This window comes from Condylura cristata, unplaced genomic scaffold (genome assembly GCF_000260355.1).
Source record: "Condylura cristata isolate star-nosed mole 26May11 unplaced genomic scaffold, ConCri1.0 scaffold00030, whole genome shotgun sequence".
NCBI lineage: Eukaryota > Metazoa > Chordata > Mammalia > Eulipotyphla > Talpidae > Condylura > Condylura cristata.
Genome location: NW_004567131.1, coordinates 4877230 through 4892650, shown reverse-complemented (window position 1 = coordinate 4892650; position 15421 = coordinate 4877230). Strand labels below are relative to the sequence as shown.

The following is a 15421-nucleotide window of genomic DNA, read 5'->3' as shown; positions in this document are numbered from 1 at the left end:
ATGGATTAGCCTGAAGGTTATCTTCTGTGTTTGCAAAACTCTATTATTAAAAATACCTGGAAAGAAGCAACTAAAACACAGACTGCATGCAAAACATAGTAATCAGATAACACATAGGTCTTGTAGATGAAATGCATCTGTGGTTTACCAGCGGTTCTTAAAGTGCAGTACATGAAATGAGTAGCACCAGGATCAGACCTGGGCACTTCTTAGAAAAGCAAATTTTCAGGCTCTACTCCAGCCCACTGAATAATAATTCTGGGGAAAGGTCAATCAATTCGTGATTTTTTTTTAATTTCTGAAATCACTATTTCTTTTTGTTTATAGTCACATAACATTTACAGTAAGGAAACTTAGAAAACCAAGTTCACATAGATAATATATATATTTTTTTTAATGAGACGTTTTTGTCTTAGTGAAAGCATTTCCCAATTTGGTTGGAAAAAAACAATATAAGTACGATGTCAACTTGCTTTTATAGAGTAGATGTTTTCTAATACAACTTTCTGTTTACCTAATATATATCAGATGCGTGCTACTTCTTGAAAACTGCTAGTTTTAAGTGAAACCTGGTATTTTTAGAATGTTCAAAGTCAAGCACACCTATAAAGCAACAGTGATAAGAAACCAGCATAAGATGTGATGGAATTCTTGTACTGTTAATTATAATCACATGCATAAGTTAAAGTAAAAGGAAATAAGTATTGTTTTCTTCATGAACTCAACTTTTTATGGTATTTGAATATATAAATAGAAGGGTGGGAAAAGGTCTGTTTTCAAATTGTTGCAGTTAAAATTTGAAATCCATAATAAACCATTAGATAGTCAAAAATATATAGCCATATAGTTATTAAAATTTAAATAAAGCCATTATCATATAGTTATGTTCCTTTATCTGATAGTAATACGCACAAACAGACCTGTAATCTGTATTATTAAAACTTTACAACATGGACTATACTATTCTCCATCTCATTAATTAATTCTCTAATAGTATAAAATCATGTCATTAAAAACAGTGGTTTTCTTAATCACCCATAATTGGAACAACTGATATCATTCCTCATCTATTTACTTATCACAACTAAATACTACCCAGAAATAAAAAGCAATATAGCTTAAATAGAAGAATCTTATTTTCAAGTTTGCTTTTTATTTGAGTTATAAACCAAAGCTTAGTCCTCTGGTCTGAAATCATTTTAAGGACAAAATGAAGTGTGTTAGAATCATTAGAAAACTATCAAATATCTACTGCTTTTTCCAAAGCCTTTGATTTGTGTAAAAATCAATACATTTAGACACAATGGCATTTTAAAGGTCGTTAATAAAAGGCAGTCCTGATTGGAAAATTGATGAACAATTATTGTTCATATTGAAAACTCTTATTGAAAACTATATAAAAGTAGATTTGGAAGCAATGCCCTGATTGCTTTAGAACCTACCTGTCTCCAGCTGAAGATTTGGAATTCCGTGGCTTCTTCACTTGAGCATACAAAGCATCCATCATCAGCCCTTCTTTGGGGCTCTGGGGTCTGGCATTAAGAGCCATGGAACCTTCATAGGAAGAAATTCCCCTGTATATCAACTCCTCATCACATCCAAATGTCCGATGAAATTCTTGTATTTCAGCATAGTCACGCTCTCTAGCTTGTCGTTCTCTAAATTCTCGAGTCTTGGCTTGAATCCTGTAAAAACCAAAAGCAAGCTTAAATAAGAAAAATTCTGTCCTTCAAAGAATTGCATATAAATGTTCATCCACGTCATTCCTTCATCATAATATTCATTCATCATAAATCTATGAAATACATTTTATTTCTTTTGGTATAAATGAAGTTATACTTATTTTAGACAGTCAAGGTAACATTATAAATGCTCAGGGTAATTGCACAAACTTTGGTTCATGTCAATAAGATAAAGCCATAATTTGTATCTTAATTTAACATTTTACAAGCACAGTTAACTTTAGGTATCCACTTGGGCTCTACTCATTAAGTTTTTAAAATAAAAAGGTTTTTTTTTTTTTTTACAAATGTCATGCATATGCATACACGATATGTCTGTCCATTTGTGTGTGTATAATGTATAGGTTGTATTATGAATAAGCCATAAACCTTCAGCATACTAGGAAGCTTAAGTAAGAATCAACAAAACAATTCCTTTATAGTGGCTAAAGAAAATCAGAAGTTGAATTACAACAACTTTGATTTTATGTGATGTATATAAGAATTGGCAAGTCCTAAGATTAAGGGTAAGAAACATGTATCCACTCAAATTCTCAAATAAAAACTTTTCTGAATTAAAAATAAGAAATCACTCTTAGGTAACTTTAAATGCTTCCTAAGACTTTATTAAACTACGGAGTACAATGGACAGTCTATAATAAATTGCTGTAATTTATGTCCTAAGTTGATCGTATTTATCTAAAAATAAAATTCCCTCAAGAGAATTTTGATGACTTTTGATGGGAAACCATATTTCCTTTCCAAAGTCAATAACATGTAGCAATATTGAACATGGAGTTTAATGTCTTATTGCAGTTTTTTTATTCATATTTGACATAGATCACTGCAAGCATAAATGACACAGTCAACACAGAAAATAGGAAAATCAGATGAAGACAATACAAAGAAGCAAACTGACAAATACAGGGTAATGCCAATCATGAATAATAAAATTTAATGATACATAAAAATTAGTCACCATGAACCAGAAATAGCATAAATGCAAGGCTAGTTCAATATTCAAAATCAATCCATATAAACCACCATATTAAATAGGAAAAATCAAATGACCATCCTAATTAATGCAGAACTTCTTAATTTTTGATAAAGAGCATCTACAAGAAAAACATCAGAGATCACAGAAAAAGCCTGACTGCTTTTCCTTAAGATTAGGAGTAACATAAGGATATCTGTTCTCACTCCTATAATCTAACATGGTGCTAGAATTTTTAGATTGGAAAGTAAGAAATAAAAACTATGCTTGCTTGCAGATGACACAATGACATATTTAGAAAGTTAAAAGGAATCTATAAAAGATACTAGAACTAAAAAGTGAATTCCACAAGTACACAAAACACAATGTCAGCATACAAAAATTTGTTGTATTTCAATATACTGGCAATGAACTCAGATGCTAAAATTAAAAATACAGTGCCATTTACAATCATCCAATCATTAAACACTGAAATGCATGAATATATGTAGGTAAAAATAAATTAAAAGTTGTCTTATGCAAGTATATAGAAATGTAGTTATAAAACTAACAAAATGCACAGGATTTTCATATTGAAAATACACGATGCAGATGAAAGAAAAACGTGTCTAAAAAATAAGAGTCATTCTGTGATATGTATGGAAAAAGTTAACAAAATAAAGTAGGGAATTCACTTCAAATTGATACATTTAATTTAATTTCTATAAAACGCCTGTAAGAACCTTACAGATATAAACAAGATTATTTTTATACTTAAGTGAAAAGGCAAAGTACAGAATAAGCATTTGTGGAAAAGAACAATAAAATGGAATGAATCACACTTCCTGATTACAAGACTTATAATATAGCAATAGATAGTAATCAAGGCTATTGAGGAATAGACACATGAAACAATGAAACAGAATTAAGAGGATAGAAATAGCTAAAAAGTAAGATCAATTGATTTTTCACAATTGTGCAAAAGCAATTCAATGAAACAATTTTTTAAACAAATAGTGTTGGAGGAACTATATAACCACAAGCAAAAAGAAAACAAAACAAAAATATTTTATAAGCCTGAAATAAAACTTGACACCTTAGACAAAACTTAAAACAGATCACAGATTTAAATGTAAAATTATAAAACTTTAGGAGACAACATAGAAGAAAATATTTAGGAAAAGGGTTAGGTGCATGTTAGAAATGATACTAAATGCATAATCCATAAAAGTAAAAAAGAGACAAACTGGACATCATCAAAATACAAAATATTTTCTCTGTGAAAGACTCTAGGGAAGCGCCTTGGTGGCCTAGGGGTTAAGCCTCACCATTTTCACCATTCTGGCCGAGTTCAGTCTCCAACTTTGATTTTAGGACAGGGAACTGACCCACAGAAGGCACAAGAGACCACGCCTGTCTTACCTGCTGCTCCCCTCAGTATTTCTGTACATCTGCCCATTCTGCTCCCCACTCTGTCTCTGGTGAATCCTCCCACCTTTATTCACCCCTGGTCTACACACCAGTTCTTTTATGCATCAATCAATCAATCAATCTGTCTTTTTAAAAAGAGAGACTGTAGGACTAGAATAAAAGATTATGAAGGGTTGGGTGAAAAAAATTTAACATCATATTTGACAGAGAACTCATGTCTAGAATATATAAAAAAAATTCAAAATTCAGCAACAGTGAGATGACATATAAGTATATGAAAAGGTATTCAACATCACTGGTAAATAATCAAATACAAATTAAATTCACATTGAACTATAACTACACAGTATTAGGTCAATTAAAATAAATAATAGATACATCCCTGTTCAGATTTCTCTTCTTTCTCCTTTCCCAGCTATGAAAATACTTAAATTCATCTAGTTGAGTATTTCTAAACAGTATCCAGTGACATTTGAGAAGGTAATTTACTGTTGTGCAGGACTTCTCATAAAACTGATTCCAGTCATAAGCAACAATGTCCCCAAGTTATTACGGCAACACAAAATTCTTCATATATTTTTAGAACTTCCCTAGGAGTAGCTGGTTTCCTGTGTTGAAAGAAAATTTAGCTCATATATGAATACAGTAAAGTTTGATAATTTCATTAGGAGAGGCCTAGATTCCAACCAATATAAGGTCTACAGATAAAATTTTAATAAGAGAATTTCAGAAGAAAAACTACCCACAAGAAAAATCAAATTCTAATGTCAAACTTAGATGAATTTATACTAGATTTCTTTTATTGCAGTCAACTGTCTACTTAATTATGACAGTAGGTACGTTATTATAAAAGCTAGTTACCACTGAACACTGGCTACCCATGATCAAAAGCTCATAAATGTTCAGAGTTTTTTCTTTCTACCACATCAAAATCTTTTTTTGACTCTGTATTAGGTAGGAAAACTTTAGAGAGGGTAATTACTTCTTTATTAACTTTGTGATATATGAAGTTCAATTTTGATCACTTATCTGACAACTCACTTCAGTACAAACCACCATCAGACAATCACCTAATCATGGTAATATCCAGGGTGACTAGAATTCATACAAATCTTGAAGTGTATAAATCTAAAGAAATTTAAAGTCTATGATATAAATGAAGCCTAAAGTCTGAAATGGGAGAATTTCCTGAAATCACAGGGAGTGACTTGGATTAATAAACTGAATTTTAATGTATTTGAATCAATTCATGAAAAAGGAAGGTAAGTTGGAAAGCGTAAGCATATTAAGAAGGAAAGTTATCTGAAGAAGAGAATATGAACATCCTCTTCTGAAGGGAAGCACAAACTTAAATCAACTCCCCAGATGTCTTGCACATCAATTCCATTAAATACTGGTGGGTCTACATTTGGAGATTCTTATATTTCAGCCTATATACAACCTAATCATCTATTGAGGTTATTTTCTAACAAATCAACAGCTCAGAATAACAGCTCAGCAGCATGAGATACTCACATTCCAAATTTCTCACATTATATTTTACACAAATTTGCACATTACTACTAATTGCCACTAATGACTTAATCCAAACAAACATTACAGCCTCATTTGGAGTATCCTCTAAAATCTTTTTCTTCTAAGCATCAATGACATGAGGAATTAGACTTCCATTGTTTATCTTGTCATCACCAGTGAATTTATCACCAAAGTTATAAAGGCTGTTTTCAACCTTTGTCACCCTGGCAGTTTACAGTTGGAATGAAAAACTTAGAATAAAGCCTACACCATAGCTCTGATCAATGAAGGTGGGATTGTGTTACAAAACACTAACAAATTTAGCTACTAGCATGAATTAATGTGCAGTTTAAAGTTCATTCTAGAAGTTAACGTAAATGAAGTTCATGCAAGTGGCACTGAAAATGGATTTAAATACTAGGAATGCACTGTAGTTCTTGAAAATTTTAGTGACAATTCACAGTCAAATTGACAAAAATACAAGTGATTTTACTATATACTTTTACTCTTAGATGTATTATTTATTATAAAGATAGAAGTGAAACTCACAACACAAGTGAAAGGTTATATTTATGTTAAATGTTTTCATTATTTGTGGAGAAACTCTTTTCAGTAAATAAATATTTGGCTCAAGGAAGAAAATATATTTGGTATCTTAATACAAACCGCAGTTTCTTAAAGAAACTTAGAAATGATAGTGAACATCTCACAGTTGATTCCTTCATGTTCCAGATGATCAATGCTACAACGTACACCCCTTTATTCTTTATTATGACCCTGAGGTCATACATCATTTTTTAAATCTTCTGAAAGTGTTGTTTAGCTTTATCCATCCCATTTGTCTTGGGTCAAACCTTAGCAATGACAGAATAAGGGATTCTGCCAAAACTTAGCCACAGAAAAAAATTGTTCAATGTTTTATGCATTTCACAAAGTCCTTTCAATGTATAAACAAACAAAAAATACTCAGACATTTAAATGAAAACAGAGGCACTGACTAGCTAGAATGGGCAACATCATCATGTACCATTTCACTATTCTTTAAATGAAAAAAAAAAAAAAAACCAAAACTGAAGCAACCAATAAAACTTTTTGTTGAGACTTTAAAAAGTCAGTAAAAAAATTTATCATTTCAAGTTACTATGTTCTAAACATAAATATTCACAGCTTCCCTTTTAGTTAAAAAATTCTCTTCCATTATGATAATGCAATTGCCTTGAACTCGCCTAGAAAATATACACAAACTAACATAAAATACTAAATAAAGTAATAAGGTTAATTTCTTTCCTGCTGTCGCTAAATTCATGCTACCAATCTCTACAGCTTGACATCAATTAATGATTTTAATTCCAAACTCTTATCACAGTGTTCACTACTCTTTTCTTTAATTAAAATGGATGATGTGATGCAGATAAAACACAGAAGAATTTCTGTAACATTTCTATTCATTAGGATTTTTGCTTTAACAATAAATGGCTTTCAGTACTAATTGCAGCATGTAAGATGAAAATAATGTTTTTATGACTATGAAAGTAGAATTTTATATATTAAATAAAGAAAGAAGGCATGAAAAACCTAAGTAACCAATTCCTCAGGATGGAAAAAATCATGTAATTCCTCAGTTTTATCAAAACAAGTGATGGGACATTTTTAAGCACTGTAGAAGCACAAATTGACCTTAGTAGCTGCAATTTTCTTACAATGCTGCTAAAATCTATAAAAGATACAATATCAAATATTTAAGAGAAAAACAGTAAATTTCAGGTTCCTACATAGTCATTGCTATCTTCCTTCAAAAGCATCTTTAAGAGCCTTCCAAAACTCTTTTTTGACCAAAAAAAATTTTTTTTTAATTGAAGTAGCACTGGTTTACAACACCTCTGTTGGCTTACAGTACCTCTTTGGTTCATTAGTATAGGTTGCAATCAACTCCTTGGGGACACAGTTTACCCCTGATTTATTGAACTTCTATCCAGGCAGTTCCTGGATCTCTTCCCAATAGTATTTTCTCCTTCTTAAAACCTGTATTACAGAAATTCATCATATAAAACCTACATTTGTGGCAAAATGAAATTTAAGCTATAAGACATTTTGGAAGAAACAGCTCAAGATAATAGCAATTTTCATTCAACTGATTGAATTCTCCAGATTCTTCAAATGTGCTTCCAGTTTTGCCAAGAGGTCCTTTATGACTAGATTTGGTATTTGAAAGAGTCATAATGTTAAGGTGGCACTTTACTATTTTTATAATATTTGGGGTAAAAGTTGATATTTAAAAAAATCCATATTCTCAGTGGATGGATCCTGAAAAGAGAAATTTCAAATATAATCAATGGGCTTTTTTAGATTTATTTCCAATCTCAGGGAAGAATGCAAGTTGTTGAAATCCAGAGAAGTGTCTAACAATAAGTGGGTGGAAAGTTAAGTTTCATCACTGATGTTGACATGAAATAACAGTTTTAAAACATAAATTTTGAAAAATTGGAAGAGGGAAAATAATTCATAGACATACTATTAACCACTAATGCAAGCATAATTTTTTTAAGAGACTTTTTTTTTAAAGATTTATTTATTTGTGCATACAGAACTGGGGTACAGGCTAGAGGCTCAGGGGCGGCGAGAGGCTTCACCAGAGACAGAGTGGAGAGCAGAACAGGCAGATCGACGAAGAACACTGCTGAGGGGAGCAGCGGGCGGGTCAGGAGAGGTCTGCCTGGCCATGTGGTCACCTCTGGGGCAGGCGGGAATCGAACTCATGCGGAAGTGGCTTTAGCTTCTCAGTGCTGTGCTTTAACCTGCTGCGCCACCAGGGAGGGCCGCAAGCATAATTTTTAAAGAAACTAAGCTGCTAAAAGAATGTCAACCTCCATGAGTCCTTGTGTTGGGGCAGGGGGAAGCACAGAACACGACAATGTATGTAGAATTTTTCCATCTTGCTAAATTAACAACTGGACCAAGAACCTGAATTACCATCTCTAATAAGCATTCATTATCAAATCTAGCTCCATCAACCTCTCCCCTGTCCAAAGCACTTCCAACTCAAAGAGATGCTTCCATGCCAACTACATCTAAGTGAGCTCTCATCAAAAATTAAACTGTACTTTTCTACTCTATTACAGTTTGTCAATAAAATCAGTTCATATATATGTATGTCCTTTCTTTTCATTTTTAGAAGGTTTGATGAATCCAATCCTATTGATCAGACCTAACTTTTCTGAAGTATCTGAGAGGACAGAGAAAATATAAACACTATATTAGAGGGAAGGGAAAAAGTACCTTTTCTATGAAAAAATATTAATTTTTAAAAATCAAGCACCAAATGACAATATGTGACCAAAATGCAAAGATGATTCAATTTATCCAGGTTGTGATGTCAGAATGTATAGAAATAAACACTAAGATTTAAAGTCAAAATTAATAAAAGCTCTAAATTTTTCAGACAAATAGCAAACCTATTGTTGCTATATAGGTTCCTTTTTCTATAATCTCATTAACATTTGCTGAACACAAACATGTCAATCAAGCTTTTATAAATATTTCAAAAAGTTACTCAAAGGAGGTTTTGGAAACAGGATAAAACTGTAGAGAAAACTACTAAGTGGATGGACTACGTATTCTGAAATGCTACAAAAACCTGCAAAAAGCCATGCTAAGAAATTAGAGTACACCACTTACATACACAGATAATTCAGTTGCTAAGTACTGAAAACGCAATTAAGAGTGGTACAACCTTGAATAATGTCATATTTCAAGTCATACATTTACTCAGTCGATTTGTAAATGCCCTTTATACTGGGTAGAATTCATAGGAAATCATTAAATTTTTTAAAAAAAATTTTATTGAAGAACCATTAGCTTACATCCTTAGTAATATTTTGGAAGCATAGGGTCTCCTATGTGTAGGAGAATATGGATTTTTTTAAACATCAACTGTGTAGGTACCCTGGCACATTCAAACACCAAGTGATCCGTAGTGCTCCACCATAGTACACTGTGTGCTCCCTCTACCATATTCTCATTCCTGTTTCCCCCTTACCCATCTGGATGTCTCAGTTATATGATCAGTTTTCAAGGATTGATGTAAAAGCTTGCTAATCCACTGGTTTTTCTAGACTACAAACATAAGTAACACCATCTAATATTTATCAATCTCCTGGCTTATTTTACTTAGCCTGATCCCATCCAGTTCCATTCATGTTGCCACAAAATGGATGAGCAGATCCTTTTTTGATCCCTAAGTAGTATTTGTTATGTATATACAGCACATCTTCTTGATTTGGATACTTAGGTTTTCCCCATAGCTTTGCTATAGCAAATAGGGCTACAGTAAACAAAGGAGTGCAAGTTTCCTTTGAAATCAGAGTTTTTGTACCTGGGTATAGACTGGTCTACTTTCCCACCAAAAATGTAAGAGGATTCCTTTCCTCCACATCCTTGCCAACATTTGATGTTTCTGGTATTTCTGATATAGGCCAGTCTCACCAGCGTGAAGTGGTATCACATCATGGTTTTGATTTGCATGATCATAGGTGATTATAAACATTTTTTTCATGTGCCTATTGGTCATCTGTATATATCTTTGGAGAAGTGCATATTTCTTGAATAGGTTGTTTTCTTTGTGTTGAGTTGTGAGTTCTTTGTAGACCTTTGATATCAGTCCTTTGTAGTATGGATGATGAGCAAACAGTCTCCCATTCAGCAGGTCTTTGCTTTAGTTATGGTTTCTTTTGCTGTGCATCAGCTTTTCAGTTTGATATGTCCCAATTCTTTATATCTATTTTTTTCCTTGCAGTTGGAGATCAACCCATAAACACCTCACTGAACCTTATGTAGTAAAGAGTTTGCCTATGTCTTCTTACATGTTTATCACTGCTTCAGATCTTATACACAAGCCCTTTATCCATTTTGAGTTGATTTTTGTGTGTGTGAGGTAGTAGATAAGCATCATTCTTTTGAAAGAGGCTAACCAGTATTACTAACACCATTTACTGCAGGAAGTTACCTTGTTTCAATGTATATTACTGGCTCATTTGTTAAAGATTAAAAGTCCATATAGGTCATACAGGTATGGATTTATTTCTGGGTTTTCAATTCTATTCTATTCATCTCTATCTATTTTTGTTCCAGTGCCATATTGTTTTAATAACTGTGTCTTTATAGTACAGTTTGAAGTCTAAAAATGTGATAACATCATTCTTTCATTCTTACACACACACACACACACACACACACACACACACACACACACACCTTTTGTACTTTGGCTATTTGGAGACAGAAGACATGTGGACCAATCATAGAATCGCTGTCTTTTAATTGACAAGTGTAGTTTACCAACATGTAGAAAAGTCTGGTCCACATACAAAAACATATTGTTGCCATTTTGTCCTTAATTTTGTGGTCTATTTTGTTGTCTTAGTCTTTGTGCGTCTTCTAGAGCTCCCTTAAATATTTCTCAGTGAGAGTTCTACTTTATGCAATCTCCTTCAGTTTAAGCTTGTCTGAGAAGGCCTTTTATACTCTCTCTAAAAAAAAGCCTTGCAGGATAGAATAATCTTGGCTGGCAGTTTTCATCTAGAACTTTATTGATTACATCATTCCATTCTCTCCTTGCCCACAGTGTTTCTTTGGAGAAGTCTCAGGGTTCCTTTATAGGTTATGTGCTTCCTCCCTTTGATAAGTTTCAATAGCCTTTCTTATTTTTCTTACTTATTGGAAGTTTCACTTCTACATATCTTAGTACAGGCCTCATTTTGTTTAGGTAATCTCATGTTCTTTTAGCTTCATGGATTTATATTTAGTTCTTTTTTCAGGTCCAGGAAATTATAATGTATTATTTCTTTTGATAAGTACTATGTTCCTTCCTCTCTCTTCTCTTTCTGAGATACAAATTATTCTTCTATTATCTTTACTTATGGAACTGGATAATTCTTAAAGTATCTATTTAGCTTTTTGCTTCCTTTCTCTTTTACTTCTACCTTGCCTCTTTGTGTATTCATATCTTCTCTGTTTTGTTTTTCCATCTAGTTATACTAATTCTATAACATTCTAGAGCATTTTTCAATTCCTCTTATGATCTTTTTACATCTCCAGTTACCTTATTTTCTTATTTGGAGCATCATTTTCAATCTTTCTGTTCAGAGATGTTATTTTCAGAATATTAATTTGTTTTTCTGGTATTTGTTGTATATATTTGATTTGCTTCTCTTGCAAATCTGTATCCTTGAAATCACTCATCACAGAAAGTCTGAATTCTGTATCAATCAAAAGAACATACTATCTTTGTGACTGGATTCTGAAATTTTTTTTCTTTCTATGGTGTATTATTTTCCTGAGGATTTAAGTGTGCATTTGTTATTACTTTTTTAATCTCTCTATTCTTTGCTTTCATGACCACATTGCTAAAGTTAGGAATTATGCTGGATATGATTCCATCCCCATTGAAGGCCATCTTACTGATGGGTCAGAAAGTTAGTGATGCTTGGCAGGGGGTAGGATACATGGTTGGGGTTTGTTTTACCTATCACTTGTAGGGCCTCAGATCCAGAGTTCTTGCTAATGGGGCTAGTAGTTGCTGGTGCCTGACAGGAACTTATGGACTTACATGCTTGTACTGCCTCCTACATGGTAGGCCCAAGTACAGGGTTCATTAAAATTGTCATGTTTCCATGACATACACACAGCACCCTTGAAAATATTTCTAAACATAACTTACTAAGTAGATATATACAACAGTATCACAATAGTGTTCCATTGTATAACTACAAAAATGTAAATTGGTTAACATTAGAAATTAAATGTAATAAGAATGAATGATATCTGAGGTAAATATTATCTGAGTGTTGACAAATTTGACCAGATATCACAGATAATATTTCATTGTTCAGACCTTCCTTCTTCCCATTTATAGAACTATTCACACAAATTTAAAGTTGTTCCAGAAACTTTTTATATGATTTTATAAGAACAAATAAAAGTGTAAAATAAACCAAAATGTTAATTTTTTTGAAGTATGTGTTGTGGAAACATTTATTTTATAAAATAAGAGAGCTACATAGACTAGTATATGAACAGTGGTATTATTACAGATACATTTTTGTTTTCAATTTATGGTTGTTTTATTCCCTAAATTTTCTATGGATTTAAGAGTTGAATAAATTTAGAATCAGGCCATATAAATGACATATGTTTTAAACTTATGAGTAACATGTGGAAAAGAGAAAATTGAAAAAATAAAGATACACTAGGAATAGGTACATAAGTATATAAAATAGAAGCCACAAGGTAGAGGCAGGTCACAAACACTGACCAGAAACTTGCTCATAGTTCTAGGAAATGGTCAGTTCAAATTTCTAAAGTTAATTAGATAAATGAGCTGGGTATGACTGAACCAAGAGCCAAAATCCTCTATTTAACATCAGTATTTTCCAAACAACTTTCTAAATGCTGAGATATTAGCATTTCATGAGAAAACAAAAAGTGAAGAGAGATTCTCTCTCCCTATTTGGCTGACTCACAGTATACATTCATATAACTAGAGTTCAGAAAAAAAAAATAAAGAAATGATCACAAATAAAAAAAAATTTAAAAATATCATTTTTGCTATGTTAAAAAAAAGAAATGATCACAATTCTCTACATGCCTCCTACATGTTGGGCCAATGAGTTACTCAAAATATTTGCACATGTAGCTCATTTCCTGTTGTATGGAAAACCCCATACCACATGACTTACATCACAACAAAAAACATAAGCAGAGTTATCACTAAAGACAACAACATTAAAATGAAGAACAAACTTTCACTTCTGACACTTAATCAACAGAGAAATCCAGCACTTTGCCTTACAGAGCAAAGTGAACCTAAAGCAACATAGATCATTTAGTCAAAAAAAAAAAAAAATCTCTTTTGTATTTGAAGCCCAATTCTTTTAATTTTTAGAAATGTACCAATAGGGGCTCTATCCCTGGATAAGCCAGCATAGGGTAGTAAGCACAGAACTCAAAATAATTCTCAAAATACCAATTGCTTACTTAATTTCCCTAGTTGGCACTGATGTGGCAAACAACATCTCGGAAAGGTAGGGAATCTAGTTTGGACCTCAGAGCCAGAAGTCAAAATAGCACATTATAAGACCAAATCTCTTCACCCGCAATGTCAACTGCAGGCACCCATTTCTCAAGAGGAGACTATAGGCACAAAGGTTCAAGTTTGTAGTCCGGCACAACTAATAAAGGCAGAGAACAGCTCCAAATAGTGATCTGTCTCATCCATTTCTCCTACCGGGACAGCATCTATTCAAGACCCGTCTCCCAATGATGGCAGCAAGCAAATGAGAGGAAAGTAGTTAGCAAGAATGAAGTAATATTTAATCTCAGCTCCATATGCAGATAAATCTGAGTTACTTTTACTTTTAAAGTAGTCTTAACCTGGTAGAATAAAGACTTTACATTATATTCATTGCTTTTTGTTGTTTTATATTTAAATGTGAATAATATTCAGGCGTCATTAAAATGTATGGGTGAAAACTACTTTCAGAGGTGATCATATCTCACAACTAAGGAATAGCACGTTTTCTATTTTTTACTCAGAATCAGTCAAAATAAATTTTGGAACTCAAAGTGACACAACAGTAAATCATGTTATAGGAGACCCTGAGTACTAATCATTAGTGAAGTAAAGGCTGAGATATAAGCAGTGTCCCAAATAAGTTATATTTCCATTCTCAAAGAGACCATTGCTATTCTGTCAGCTTACAGAACAGAAAGGGGACATATAGAAGACTTGTTTTATCAAAACAATAAACACTAAACATGCTGTTCTTATGTTAAGTCAAGTCATTCACTTGCTCTATTACAAGATCCATGAGTTTAAATAAAACATACTTGTAAAAACTGTTGTTGAAATACAAAGTCAAAGTATAATAGTTTTCTTAAATTATGAAGCTAATTGATTTTTTTAATGGACCATTCAGTTGTTCCTTGACCCTAAAAGATTTTTATCCTAAGCCCCCTGAACATTGTAAATTCATTATGACCAACCTAGTTCCCAGAAGTATTGCATCATTAGAGGTAAAGAGATGGAGATTAAAAGCAAAACTGAGAAGTGAACTGTGCCTTAGGCAAATTAATAATACAAGTGAAACCATTATGTAAAAATCATTGTTTGGCTGGGAACATTTGACTATGCATTATAAAAGTAATGTAGAAATGCTGATAGAATTCTGCACTGAAACACAGCAGTTATCTTAAGCTGCAAAAAAAGAATATTTAGAATATAAAAAATGGCAAAAATTAATGAAGCTATCCCTTTTGGCTGGAATCAAGGTAACAGACAAGTATATATATATATTTTTATCATTCAGATTGTTCTCTAACTAAATCTCAATGTTTACCTGTGGAAATCTGAATTCATACATTTACCTAGTATAAATGTTTCCTTTTAGGACAACTCTTTTAGATACAATTTTAGACCACTGAGTATTTAAATGATATATTACACCATATACTAAGAGGCAGTGTGTACCCAGGTAGAAAAAGAGTTTATTATGAGTGAAGATTAGCATCCTAGAAAGCAAAAAGGGAGATATTTTATAAATAAAAAGTCCGGGAAATAAAGAAAAAACACAGACTGCATCATAAGTTAAAGGTCCACATTTCTCCCACTTTTATACATTGAAAATCTATAAAGAAAGAATCTGAGAAGCTATCTTAGCAAAATAACATCAGAGGTATTAGATTATGGAAAAATATCCAAACAATCAGAAAAGGAAAACTGTCATAG

General features: G+C 32.4%; 1 protein-coding gene across 14 annotated transcripts in view; it reads right to left on the bottom strand.

Annotated features, from left to right (window-relative positions):
* The window catches only part of PARD3 (par-3 family cell polarity regulator), a 476523-nt gene that overhangs the window by 144928 nt on the left and 316174 nt on the right, over window positions 1-15421 (bottom strand). For all 14 annotated transcript variants that reach the window (XM_012731317.1, XM_004691164.2, XM_012731307.1 and 11 more), the window contains one exon: window positions 1443-1685. In XM_012731317.1, the coding sequence (XP_012586771.1) occupies window positions 1443-1685 (243 nt within the window). The remainder of the gene's footprint in view (window positions 1-1442; window positions 1686-15421) is intronic.